Below are 14690 nucleotides of genomic sequence, written 5' to 3'. Positions count from 1 at the left end.
TTCACACAAAGAGAACTTGCTATGGGGCAGGCGTGATCATTCTACACATTTTTATAGGATCTCCTTGCTTTTGCTTGTGATCTTGCCTTGTGATCTTCCCAGAATAGCCTTTTTATTTTTTGCCATCTGGGAAATATGTATTCATCCCTTAAAACCCAATTCAGATGTCACTTCCTTAGGGAAACTTTTCCAGCTCCTTCAGGCAGAATTAGTCAACTCCTGTGGCCACGTAGCCCTTCGGCCTCTTCTGTTACAGCAAGACCATGTTTCCTACTCAATACCCACTCTGTGCTCAGCACTCACCACATTGAATTAGTACACACTTGCTTGTCTATCTCACTTATTTCACTTTGAACTTTTCCAAAACAATGTTATTTTGGCCTCTTTATGTATAACACAGGATTTGAGATGTTGGCATCTGGCATAGAGTAAGGGTAAATGTTTGTTGAATAAATACGCAAATGGTTGAGTGAGTACATGAAATGAATTAGTAAGGCTATTCAGTAGATGGATGCCAAAACGAATTCATTTAATATATATTAATAAATATATTTATAAATATTGACTATAATTTTACCTCTATTCAATACATTTCTATCCTTAGGTTTTTTTAGCTAGATCGCAAGTTAAGTGAAAATATAAACTGTGTCTCTCAGTCTAATTATTGAATGCTTAGCTCCAGCTACATGGTACTCAGGTGGCACTTATTGCATATTTTTAGAATTTATAAATAAAGAATAAAAATATAACAATTTAGGATGGAAAAATGCAATTTTCAATCTTGTTGATGTTTTTTTTTTAATGGTAATACATTCAATCTGAATATTTTTTTCAGCCCAAGCTGAATCTTAGTTCTATATCAGTTTGATAAGTGACCAGACATGGAAAAAATAAAAATATGGACAGAGAGTGGAGGTATAACCTATTCAGAGTCAATCAGAAGACTTTTGTTTGGAAAATGTCCCTCAAAACATCAGAAACAAATGACTTGAAGCCAAGGTGAACCCATGGATGGAATTGATTTGCACATTTGAAAATTGCCTCACACTCGCATGCATCACTGGACTGTTTGGCAAACCATCGCATTGCCTTTTCTTACCCATAAATTGTTTTTGAAGGAAAAGGAGTATTTTGCTGAAAAGAAAAATATATTTTCTCCCCATGGACTCTTGTCTTCCTTACTAATTTCTGTTAAAATTATAGTTATTGATAACATCCAAGACTCTGGTGATGGTGAGTTTGGTAGGATATCAACAGATACAAACATGCCACGTGTTAAGGAAACAGATCCACAAACAAAACAGCACACACTGTACTCACAGCCAGTTCCACAGAGTGTTCATGTGTGCATCTGTTGCCTATTAACTTTTTTCCTGTTCCCCGCATCACTCTTTTGAAGAAGCTCCAGCAGCCTATTGCTTTGCCCAATTGTTTATACTGTCTATAAATCAGGAACTTGAACCGAATAAAATGTCTATGTTGTGTTTGCAAAATATTTGGATATTCTGGTTTTGTTTTATTTTCCCAGCTTTAGAAAACATGAGATTAAACTCTGATTGAAGCTTATTTTCTAATTACTCATTTTGGGGGGAGAAATTGGTTGCTCTTTCAGTTAATTGGTAAGGTCAAACCACATTTCGATGTATTGTTCAAATTGTTCTTGTGTCTGCTGTACAATGTTGGCCATTTTTCTTTCTTAAGAGTCTTATGAATAGGCAAAATGAAACAAATCAAAACATAACCCCATTAATTACATTCTCAAAAATCAGGTAGAAGTACCTAGTGCTTGGGGCTACCCTCTAGCACCCGTTTTTAACATTCAGCTGGGACACTTTTAACCACAGGTATAGTTCATTGATTATACTAAACTCAGATCTGATCTCAACGAGCTGAATTTGAAATACAGGAATTCCTACTAGAAACCTTGGTAAGGTGAACAACTGGGGAAGGATTCCAAGATTTCATATTTGATTTATTGACTGTGTGTGTCAACAGTATGCTTCTGATTTGCAGAATAACAGAAATACTCAATCTGTGCTTAGGTGAATTATGAGTTGATATTTGTGGACATTGTATCCAATCTTCCCCTTTTATTTCCCAGTCACTGTTTTATAGAGGGTTGTGGTAGACAAGAAATTACAGCCAACAGCCTGAGTGTATCTGTTACACAAATGTTTATGAGATGCAGTGAATAACATAACTTTAAGGGGGAAATTGTGTGTGTGCATGCGTGTGTGTGTGTGTGTTTTGGTTGAGATTAAAGGTGAATGGACTCCTTGTCCCAATTTAATATCTAGACAAGTCTACACAATGTGACCTCAAGTTCAATGATAATCTAGGTAAACTTAGACATATCTTTCTTATTCATGTGATCTCAATTTTAATGTACATAAATACACAAAGATCATGAATTTTTAGGAGAATAAGCTATTTCCATGATGATGCTACTCAGTTAAACAAAGAGGCTAAACATACTGCTTATACCTAAAGCTACTGAATACCACTTGTGTTTGAGTAAAGTTAACCAATTTACAAAATACTTTTACCTCCTCGACTCTTTTTAGTGGAAGAATAGGAGTAAACAGACTCGTTTTGTGAATCAGGACTCCAAGGATTAACAGACTTCATTGGTTCATGACCAAGGTTAAAAGAAAACCAAGATTTATTCATTTAAGTGTCTGAAAATATATTCATTGCATAAGAAATATACACTTAAGTTATGTGGCCACCTGTCAAGAAGTTGATTTTAAAACTTGGGCTTCTCTGTCTTAACCAGCAAAGTGGTATTTAAAAGTAATTACCACAAGGCAACGAAAGAACTTCATGACTTTGCAATCTTGAAAGCAGGACATCATTCTCTTCACGAGACATTTTGTGTGGTATCCATGAAACATTTTCTCTTTTTTTTTCAGGGAGGATTCAGTCTTCTTTATTTTTAAATATATTTTATTGATTATGTCATTACAGTTCTATTTCCCCCCTTCATTCCCCTCACCCCTGCACACCCCTCCCCCACCATTCTCCCCCTTTAGTTCATGAACACGTGTCTCAAGTTCTTTAGATTCTATATTTCCCATACTATTCTTGCCCTCCCCCCTATCTATTTTCTACCTACCATCTATGCTACTTATTTTCTGTACCTTCTCCCCCCTTCTCCTCCTCCCACTCCCCTGTTGCTAATCCTCCACGTGATCTTCATTTCCCCAATCTGGCAAAGGAAATAGACTTCCAGGAAATCCAGGAAGCTCAGAGAGTCCCAAAGAAGTTGGACCAAAGAAGGAACACACCAAGGCACATCATAATTATATTAGCCAAAATTAAAATGAAGGAGAGAATCCTAGAAGCAGCAAGAGATAAGGGGACAGTCACCTACAAAGGAGTTCCCATCAGACTGTCAGTGGATTTCTCAAAAGAGACATTACAGGCAAGAAGGGGCTGGAAAGAAGTATTCCAAGTCATGAAAACTAAAGACCTACAACCAAGATTGCTCTATCCATGAAACATTTTCATAAGGACAATACCAAGGACTAGGCAATTGGGAGATGGCAGACTCTACCCTTGAAGAGTTACTGCATTGAAAACATCCCATTCAGTGAACACAATCAGTCAAACTGCTTGGTTTCTCAGGAACAAACTAGCAAACTAAAACAGAGCCCCCAAAACTGATATTCCTATGAATACTAGCTCTGGAAGTGGTGTCATTGGGTGCTTCAAAAAAATTGGGCAAAATCAAGAAATTTGGGAGGAGACACATAGATCCCATTCTTGGAGATTTAAATGACATTAGTAAAGAAACCTGTTAATTGTTTTCCTAGTGCTTTTCAAACTTATTGGAATATACATGCATCAATATAGGTACATACACATATATAAAATGTCTGTTAATTATTTATTATATATTAATAAATATTAATGACTTGAGGTACTGAGTTAGGGAAATGCTGAAAAAAATTCATTTTCATGATTATTTTAAATTTGCATTATCATAGCATTTTATAAGATTTATGAATTCTACCATTATATCATACTTGAATACTAATATGCAACAAATCAGATTTATTTAAAATATAAATGAAACAGAAGTTAAAATTACAAAAAATATTTTTTAACACAACACAACTCTGCTTATATTATGTTCCAATTTTTGAAAAAACTTTCAGTTCTGTTTTCACTTACCAACTTAAAACTTCAACCTGGAAATCTAGTGTCCTCTGCCATCTGGATCCATCTGCTCTTTCTTTCTTTCTTTCTTTCTTTCTTTCTTTCTTTCTTTCTTTCTTTCTTCCTTCCTTCCTTCCTTCCTTCCTTCCTTCCTTCCTTCCTTCCTTCCTTCCTTTCTCTCTCTGCCCCCTTTCTTCCTTTTTTTCTTTCTCTCTCTTTTTTACATAATTGAACTCAACACTGCCAATCAACGAACAACGATAGGCTACTTCATCCCAAAACAGCAGAATACACGTTTCTCAAACTCACATAGAATGTTTACCAAAATAGACCATGTTCTGGACATAAGATATACCTTAAATTTCAAAAAATAGAAATCTTACAGTGTCTGCTCTCAAATCAACTTGTTTCTTTCTTACACAAGCACACTATGGCACAATATTCTTTCTTTCTGTTTAGTGGATCTGAATTTTTAAAGTTACTTCCACTGAGGTCCTTGTGTCCACCAGACCCTCAAGTATCATGTAACAGGCCACAAAACAGGCCCAGGTCCCTGTTAAGAAAAGACTGGGAGACACAGCCATCAGCACCTCCCACGGGCAGCTCTTCCACGGAAGGGCTGTCCTGGCTCATTGTGCAGGGGATGGTTGACTCACAGTGTTCCAGTCTTTGTGCCCTCTTTGTTCCTTGGCTGGTGACTCAGCTCCTTCCTACTTTCTCCACCTTTAGCTTCACTTCTCCCAGCTGTGACCTGTGTTCCTCATTTTATCCCTGGCGTCCTAGGAAAGTTATTGTTTTTTCTTTTCTTAAACTTACATTTTTTTGCTTCTGACTTATTGCTGATACATCTTTTATGCTTTGCCCTTGGCCATGACTCTGACTAACTGGAAATTGCTGATCAAAGGCTGGTGGCTACCACCCTGAGTGCTCTGACTCTTATGGCCCTGGCACAGTGATGACCTCATTTGGGCTGTCACAAGAGTGATATTTCCGTTTTCTGAAGCATTAGTGCACATGTGCCCTGTACTTCTTACTTAGTTGAAATTTGCAGTGTTGTTCTGGTGAGCAGCATTAAAAATTAGACTAGGTTTCAGGGATTCCAAAGAGTACAGATTGTACTGAAATAGAATTCAAATCTGTAAAATACTGTTAGTTTCAGTGGATACTGAGCTTCTCCAAGGTGTTCTTGGGTTCTTTGTTAAATTACATCACAAGTTGTTCATAGTCTCTGGTCTAGGTCAACCTGATCCCAAGAGGGCAGATTGTAAAAGAGGGTAGAAGGTGAACATGTATCAGTAGGGATTAGGAAATGCTGGCATTACAAAATGGTTGTGTAAGCCAAGGCTTGGTGGTGTGAGCAGGATGGCAAGAGACTCAGAGATGCAAATGAGAAAGGATGCAAATGAGAAAGGATGCAAATGAGAAAGGATGCAAATGAGAAAGGACATGCCTACCCTCCTCATTCTCTCTTTTCCTTTTTTAACTCTCAATATTATACATTTTTTAATGAGCAACATGGAATAAAACATTTAGGGGAGAGAGAGAGTAGAAATGGTCAAGTGATGTCTCCAGGAATTTTCTACTTTGCTTCATATGCTACATATACTGTGCAATGATGGAAAGAAAAAGATGGGACATGTAATTTATTAATGAGCTAATTCACATTAAACAAAGTCCAAGGAAATCCTGAGCACAGCTGTGTTTTATCTAATGTTAGCATTAGAGCAGATGGATCGAAGTAGGGGAGGAAAAGCAGAAAACGAAGTGAAAAGCTGTGATTGCTCTAATTTCGGTGACAGCCAGTCCTTTCAGTTTATCACCTCTCATGCCACCTCCTCCTGGTTCCGTGGCGGGAAAGAAACCATGGCCTGTAGGGAGGAACTCCAGACTGGGTTCCTTCAGCATAAGGTGCAGAGCTTTTTTTGATCAGGGGAAACAACCTGAAGGCTTTTGTAATTGCTGATCTCTCAATGTCTAAGGCAATAAAAAAGGAGCAGGGCCTCCGCTTCTCGGAATATAAGAGGCAGAAATGGTTTACATGCCAGATTGTAGTGGAAACAGACAAGAGCACAAACGTATATAATTCTTCTTATAGAAATGGTTTTAACAAGAACAGAAACAGATCATGCAATCCTGCTTAGTACATTCTATCCCTGAAATAGGTTTTCAATCTTTCTATTTTCTACCACTTTCCAGATTTTTGTATAGTGGACAAAATGTGAGTCATAATGGACTGATGAATAACATTTCATTTCACGAAACATTTATGTAGCATAATGACTTTCAGACTTTGAGTGATTCTAGTGGGCTGTGTTCTCAGAACACCTTCTCCTTCCCTTTGGTCATGTAACCTGACAAGCCCACTCTGCCTTGCCTCTCTGTCTCCTGGGAGTCTCCTGTCCACATATCACACAGGCATCACCAGAAGAAATAAGAGTCCAGGGGTGGCCATATGTTCCAAGTAGGACCAAGTAGAGCAATCTTTTTCACTTAACATATTAACATGTGGGGAGGAAATGCTTTCAGTTTGGAGAATGTGGACCTGCACTGCTGGCACTCACGCTTCCTGTGAGATGGGGAAAAGCTGTCTGCAGAAAGGAGCCAAGACGGAGCTGAGGGGTTGGTGGTGAAAGGGGTCTTGGTGCCTGTAGTTCTTCCATCTTATGAGTTACACCAACGGCATTCCCGCCGACATGAGCAATGCATTCCTCCTTTAAACCTGTGATGATTTGAACAGGATTTCCACTACCTGCAACAAAAGGGTTCTAACACAATGTGTGATGATACATTTGAGAGAATGCTTGCATTTAGTTCACTTCATCGTGTTTGTGTTTGGGAGCGAGGGGAGGGGACGTAGAGAATAACCTCAGAGAATGTCTAAAAATGGGTTAGGTGGAATGTTCAGGAATGTATGTTCACTCAGGTCTGAGCCCTTTTGTGGACAGGACTTGAGACTTGTGTCTCTTTCTTCCCTGGGGCCTAACACCATTGGCACAGGATAAAAGCCCAATTAATACTCCATGAAAAAAAATGAATTGTGGAATAAAAATGAGAGATATTTCTACAACTACAGCCTAGTTTGATGATATATTGGCTTTGTGGAAAGTCGATTTGAGGTGCATTTTGCAATAAAGCTTACTGTCTTTCCTGACTTTACTCAATCCAACAACCTCAAAATGAAGAATATGGTTTTAGTGGAAGTGAAGTGATTTTTATTTTGAAACAGTCTTAATTTTACCTAATACAGTCCTTATGAGGATTAAGAGAAAAATACAGAGATCATTATTCCCAGGCACATAGTAAGTATTCAATAAATGTAAGCTGTAATTGGAAAAGCAAATCTGCAATAAGAACAGCACACAAAAATTCACGGAGTTTACTCCATTGACAAGTTGCTTATCAACCATCAAAGTTTATAATTGTTCAGTTCTTGCCTCCTAAAAGTACACGATTGTATCTAAGGAAGAATGGACCTTAACGTACACTTCTGCAGCTCCTCCCCTTTTCTCAATTTGCACACAGCTTTGTCCCTGTCTCTAAACCTCTGACTTTGACATGTGTGTGTGGGTGAAGCAAGGTGTCTAGTTTGCTGGGGACACGGTGACTGCCATGTTGTTATAGACTATCTGCTTTCCTTCTTAGAGTGGAGGTCCTTTGTTCCTGATACTATTTGTGGGCAGTAAAATTTCTTTCAAATTGAGCCAACAATGACAATTTTCTTCTTTTTCTCCTTCTCTTGTGACATCTGCTTATGCATATGCTTCTTTGCTCTCTACTGTGTGAGCACAGCCAATGGGAATCTTGGGGCGATCTGAAGACAGAAGAAGAGAGGATGGGATACCGATCTCCCCAGCTCTCTCCCTGCTGGGCTGCAGGATAGGATTGATTTCCCACTTTTACTGCGAGCTACCACCGGTCTCCCTGAAACTTTACTGCTAATCTCACAACTTTATGCGATCTGGAAACTGAGCCCTAACTTTCCACTTCGTCTTTATCTCCTCATTTTTCTTGCTTGCGGTAGACAGTGTTCTTTCTGATTTTTTTGAACTCTGCCCACTGTTTGTTATTTAACTTTTCTCAATTACTCTGTTGGAGTGTCCTGTCTACTTCCTGCTGAAACTCTCTGACACAGAACCTATAGCTGCCAACACCTCTTACTTAGGTGAATAATTTCATTTAATCTGCACTTCCATATCTTTTAGCATACCTGCTGTTTGGATAAATAAGTTAGCGCTCAGAGAATTTTAACTTCTGTAAAGGCACCTCTCTAACAGGCAGAAGAGCCTGAATTTCAAAGCCAAGTCCTCAGAACTGGTCCAGGGCTGTGTCCACTATCCCATGTTGTCCTCTCTTCACCTACAAAGGTTTCCACCAGTTTGGGAAAATTCAGGGGACGTATATGCTTCTGTTCAATGTATCTGGAAGAACAAGTGATTTAGTGCAACAACTGTGTCTATTTATAAAAATCTTAAGTGTGTATATTCAAGTTTCTGAATGCACACATCCAGCCTTACCTAAGAGTTCCCTTTATTATGTCTTACACTTGTTTACTAGACTCTTAAACTCACTTTTTTTTCCTTTTGGTGCTGGAATAATTGTTAGAAGAAATTTAACAGAGCCACATTGAAATGTTCTTATTCACAAATTTTTACAAGTATTTATTTGTTCTGTAAATGTGATTCCATATTTTTTTTTAGTTTTAAAAGTTTGAATCAACCTTGACCCAAAATTATTTTACTCGCATGCCTGAATATCTAAATGCCCACAAAATCACATTTGTCAATCTCAATTCTAAATTTAATAAAAATTTATTACTTTTCCAGTCTTCTTTCAGTCCAACTGGCACTGGTCAAGAATGAAATTTACATAGTTAGTCCTTTGGCTTTTTTGTTTTTGATAATGCCAAATGTCATAACTTTGACAACTTTTCCTCAAATATCATTATTTTATTCTGCATAACAGATACTTGAATATATCCCCATAATTTTCTTGAATTTCTTTCTGAAGTTGTTTTTTAGGTTAATAAGTCTTCACTTTCTCTTATTTTCTTGTGGTCTAGCACTATCCAGCCCATCAATGAGCGTTTTCTTCACTGGGATCTCTAACAACTGAAGTGTGCAAATATTGTACCTAATTTTCTTTCTCCAGGGTAATTCTTTAGGTCATAGAGTGATATAGAAGCATTCATACACACTATGTGTAACAGAAGGCAAATTTGGCATGCTTTTTAAAAATTAAAACTACTCTTTTATTTATTTAAACATTACAAAACATTTCACAAACATTGGAATTTGGAAGACATAAACTTGTACGTGTTTTTTAAAATTAAATACTTTTGAATTTTATAGTTGTTCAAGTACAGTTTTCTGCCTTCCTCCCACCCCTCTCCACCACCCCAGCCACCCCCACCTCCTTCCCTTGTTTCCAGTCCCCTCCTTGTTTTTATCCATGTGTCCTTTATAGTTGCTCCTGTAAACCCCTTACCCTCCCCCCCTTTTCCTCCCCCCTCCCATCTGGTCATTGTCAGTTTGTTCTTAATTTCAACATCTTCAGTTATATTTTGCTTGCTTGTTTGTTTTGTTGGTTAGGTTCCTGTTAAAGGTGAGATCATATGGTATTTGTCCTTCACCGCCTGGCTTATTTCACTTAGTATAATGCTCTCCAGCTCCATCCATATCATTGCAAAGGATAGGAGCACCTTCCTTCTTTCTACTGTGTAGAATTTCATTGTATAAATGCACCATAGTTTTTTGATCCACTCATTTACTGATGGGCACCTAGGTTGCTTCCAGCACTTGGCTATTATAAATTGTGCTGTTATGAACATTGGGGTGCATAGGTTCTTTTGGATTGGTGTTTCAGGGTTCTTAAGATACAATCCTAGCAGTGGAATTGCTGGGTGAACATGCAGTTGCATTTTTAGTTTTTCTGAGGAAGCTCCATACCGTTTTCCACAGTGGCTGCACCAGTCTGCATTCCCACCAACAGTGCACTAGGGTTCCCTTTTCTCCACTGGCCTTGTATGTGTTATTTTTTTCCAAGAAGTGAAATAAATTATAAAGACTAATGATAGCAGCTGTTTTTTTAAAAAATAGCTTGTTAATGATTTGTCCTCAACTTTCTTAAGAAGACAAAGAAACATAATTTGCATCATGGGATTTTAAATTTTTAATTAATTATCTAATTAATTTTTATTGCTGATCAAGTACAGTTGTTTTCATTTTCAGCCCACCACACCTTCCTCCTGCCCCATCCATTCCCACCTTCCACCCTTGAACTTACTCCCTTTGGCTTTGTCCATGTGTCCTTTATAAACGTTCCATGATGGCTCTTCCCCTATTACATCCCTTTATGACTTTCCTCTCTCCCCACTGGTTATTGTCAGTTTGTTCTTTATTTCAATGTCTTTGGTTGTATTTTGCTTATTTGTTTGTTTTGTTAATTAGGTTCCACTTATAGGTGAGATCATGTGGTATATGTCTTTCATGGCCTGGCTTATTTCATTTAGCATAATGCTCTCCAGTTCCACCCATACTATCAAGAAGGGTAGGAGCTTCTTCTTTCTGCTGCATAGCATTCCACAATGAAGACTCTTGCTTAACCTGCTTCTCTGTTGACTACTGTGATTTCCACAACTGGGTCTTTTATTGAGAATAGGAAAACATTCATCTCCAAGGCAGGTCCCTTTCCTGCAGTCATGAACTCCAGCTAGTTTTGCTTTATTTATCTTACATTTGGTTCCACTAGAACTGTACTGGTACTGATACTGTCCTCTGGAACATTCTTGCTACATTTTCATTTTTTCTTTGGCAAATACACTTTTAGCATATGTTATAGCCACTTACTCTATTCTAAGGTGGAGACCACTGTCCAAATAGATTAATTCTAAAAAAATGTTAATTATAAATTATCAAGATTCTGTCATACATAACACTCCCCACAACTAGAGACAAAGCCTGTTGGTAAAAAGAAGATGGGATTCTTTTTACTTTTGTTTTTATTCTGTAATGTATTTGCTTTCTATTGTTGCAAAGAAATCATCAGAAATTTAGTGACTTACACCATCAGAAATTTTTCATCTCACTGTTTCTTCTGGTCAGAAATCTGGGCACAGCCTGGACAGATTCTCTGCTCAGGGCTGCAATCAAATAGCTGGCTAGGGTTGGGACCCTCATGAAGCTCACTAGCTGTTGGCAGCATTTATTTTCTTGTGGTTGTAGTACTCAGTTTCCGAGTTGCCTTCTAGATGTTGTTCAGAAGCTACTTTAAGTGCCTCAGTGCTGTCTGACGTTCCTTGACAGATGGCTCCTCCATTTCAAGTCAGCAGTGGTGCATCAAATCTTTCTCATGCTTTGAGTCTCTGACTTATCCTTCTGTAATAAGTTGGACAAAACTTGCTGCTTTTTACGATATTATGTGATTCGGCAGTGGTCACTGAGCATATCGGACTCTTCTCTCATTCATGTGCCTCCCTTGGCTTCCTCAGTAACCATGTCTGATAAACCCGATATGGCCAAGACTGAGAAATTCGATAAGTGGAAATTGAAGAAGACAGAAACACAAGAGAAAAATCCACTGCCTTCTAAAGAAATGAGTGAACACGAGAAGCAAGCAGGGGAATAGTAATGAGGCCTGCACCGCCAATATGCGCTGTACATTCCACAAACATTGCCTTCTTATTCTACTTCTTTTAGCTCTTTAACTGTGTGAGAGGTAAAGAGGTTGGATCAGTTTAAGTGACTGTGCTTCCCCTTTCCACCTGAGAGCTGCTGACAACCAAGGCTGCACCTGTCTCTCCCATCTGCCTCTCTGGCTGGCAGGGAAGGGAAAGAACTTGCATGTTGGTGAATGAAGAAGCTGGATGAGACCCCGGTGAAATAGAGAGTAAAAACCAAGCTGTTCTGAGGTGTCCTGTAGGCTCTAAGGTGCAGTTTAATTAGAGTGACTTTTAAAAAATGATTTTAATTATTGGAATGCACAATTTTTCAAATGTGCGAAGAAAAAGTTTTAAAAACTGGGGGGGAAAAGAGATTATGTGATTAAGTCAAGCCATCTGGATTATCCCCTATTTTAAAGTCCAGTGATTTGTGACCTTAATTACATCTTCAAAATCCCATCATAGCAGCCCTTAGGTTAAGCATGAATGAATAACCAGGGTCTTGGAACTTCGTGGGGGCATCTTAGGCTTCCACGTGCACTATACTTATGTACGTACATGTGTGTTTACATAAGTGATGTTTAGAGAGTAAAGGGATTCAGAGACTCCCAAGTACTATAAAGTTAAAATAAAGAAAAAATTTTATTTTAAAAGAAGTTAAAGAAGAACTTTCTTCTTTAATCCTTGGTTTAGTAAGCATAGGGAAACTTTCAGTGATAAACTCATTGGAAAAAAACCTGACTTGGAAGGAGAATGTTTACTTCTAGGAATGTTGGGCTAAGTAAAAAGCACCATTTATAACTTTGATAATATTTGAGATCCAATGTAGCTAAGACTCCCATTCACTTTTTTTTCATTCTTGATGCGGTTCTTCTTTTTTTATCTTTTGTTATTTTATCTATCTATCTATCTATCTATCTATCTATCTATCTATCTATCTATCTATCTATCTATCTATCTATCTATCTATCTATCTATCTATCATCTATCTATCTATCATCTACTTATTTAAAAAATAACACAGACAACTGTTGGGGCAAAGTAAGATTTTTCTGCCCTAAATAGTTAGCTGTCCACACATAGTTAATGATTTAGTTAATAGTTAATGATTTCCACACATAGCATTTTTCCCCCCAATACACAGCTCTATGGCAGGGATAGGTTGTAAGTTTTAGCCTTGGTGGAGGACACCTAGGGACCAACAGCTCAGTGTCCTTGCAATATCCTGCTATATGCTTGAGCTCTTTTCTCACTTTGAAATCACTACTCCATTCTTATACTTAGGTTTCTTCTTAAACATCTCTTCCCTTCCCTTATTCCATAATGTTTCAATTTCTTGCTATATTTGTGTTTACTTTTTTGGTCACCTTTATTTGAAATGTACCTACAAAGCTTCCCTCTCTGTATCTCAGTTTCTCTTAAAGGAACTACTATCTGCCCAGTTTGCCATAGATGAGACTATTAATCACCCTATACCCATACCCTCTTTCAAATTACACTTCTAGTCCATTATAATCTGTCGACTACTGGCTTGAAATTACCATTAGAATAAAGCCCAACCTTCTTGGCATACAAAGTGTTGCTCCCTGCTTACCTTTTCAAGATCAACTCTTCTTGCCACTCTTCCCAATCATGTTAACTATTTATAGTTCTTCAAATACACTTCTTACTCCTTTGTGCTTTTGTTCATACTGTTGTCACTACTTGTAAGGATGACTATCCCACATGCCTTACTCGATTGTACTTATTCTACTTACCCTCCGAAGTCAAAGTCAAGTGTTACCTCCCTCCTCCATCCCTCACTACTAAATGAGTGAGGTACCTACCCTTCCTTATGCTTCTGTAGTTCCCTGTACATGTACTTCTTTTATATCACTTTTTAAACTTAGTGAGACTTATTGTTTTGCTTTTATGCTTTCCTCAAGGAGAATAAAAGTTGAGGTTAGAAGTTTTGTGTTGTTCATCATAGCTTCACAAATAGTGCCATTTTGTGAATGAATGTGTGAGTGAATAGATGAATATAAAAAAAGCACATAGAGAGTGACTGTTGAAATTGGTTTTCAGTGACTCAAGATATTGTAAACACTCCCTTATACTTCCATTTTTCAGGTAAAAAATGTAGTCCAGACATTCTAGGAAAAGACAGTGAAACAATTGCATTCCCAAGGCATATAGACATTGAACCTTTCAGAGTTCATGGATTTCCATTGTTTATCCAACAAATATTTCTTCATTTTTAACTGTGAAGATGGAGCAACATACATTTTTAAAATTTTCAGTTTGCAAATTAAAAAAATTTTCATTTATATGGAGTGTCCCTTTGACCTTGAAGATGATATGGAATGGAAAGCACGTAGATTGCCCCAAAATTCCACATGCGTGTGCCATGTGAGCCTTGGTTGGTGTGGTTGTGAAGTGTGGGTTGATAGGCCTGCATCCACAGTGCACTAATTATGAGAAATATAAACATATGTTACTAATTTAAGCAGCTTTCATCTTGGCTTTGGTAGTTAGACAAATTTCTCTATTTATTTTATGAACAAGAAAAGTAGGAAAAGCCAGTGTAAACTGCCAGTCTACGTCTAAATAGTATAAAGCACATTGGAAATTTGTTGACTGTTTACTCATTTATTCAACTCAGATAACCAGCATTTTTGTTTTCAGCCTGAATTAATAACCTTGGTGGTCTACATTTATAAAATTAACTGGACATTTCTAATTTTGTATTTCAATTTGTTTTGCATGAAAATGGTACTAGAAAGTACAACTAAAACAAATCTTCACATAATTAACAAAATAGGCCTTCATTAATTGTTTATGAAACTCTGTTAGTTAAGTGTCTTAGTCCATTAGCACTGCTATAACAAAATAT

The 14690-nt window shown here is 37.6% G+C and overlaps 1 protein-coding gene across 1 annotated transcript; it reads left to right on the top strand.

Annotated features, from left to right (window-relative positions):
- Window positions 1-11631: 11631 nt before the first annotated feature.
- On the top strand, window positions 11632-11784 carry LOC119058989 (thymosin beta-4-like). The gene has a single exon (XM_053657722.1). It carries the CDS (start codon window positions 11653-11655, stop codon window positions 11782-11784), a length of 132 nt encoding a protein of 43 aa, XP_053513697.1. The 5' UTR covers window positions 11632-11652.
- The last annotated feature ends 2906 nt before the right edge of the window (window positions 11785-14690 follow it).

Source organism: Artibeus jamaicensis, unplaced genomic scaffold (genome assembly GCF_021234435.1).
Source record: "Artibeus jamaicensis isolate MK-2021 breed Jamaican fruit bat unplaced genomic scaffold, CSHL_Jam_final scaffold_474, whole genome shotgun sequence".
Lineage (NCBI taxonomy): Eukaryota > Metazoa > Chordata > Mammalia > Chiroptera > Phyllostomidae > Artibeus > Artibeus jamaicensis.
The sequence above is the reverse complement of the archived record's forward strand: the minus strand, read 5'-3'. Positions and strand labels throughout refer to the sequence as shown.

Bases quoted from the DNA above. Each gene is read 5' to 3' on its own strand.
- LOC119058989 (XM_053657722.1), top strand. From the start codon at position 11,653: ATGTCTGATAAACCCGATATGGCCAAGACTGAGAAATTCGATAAGTGG.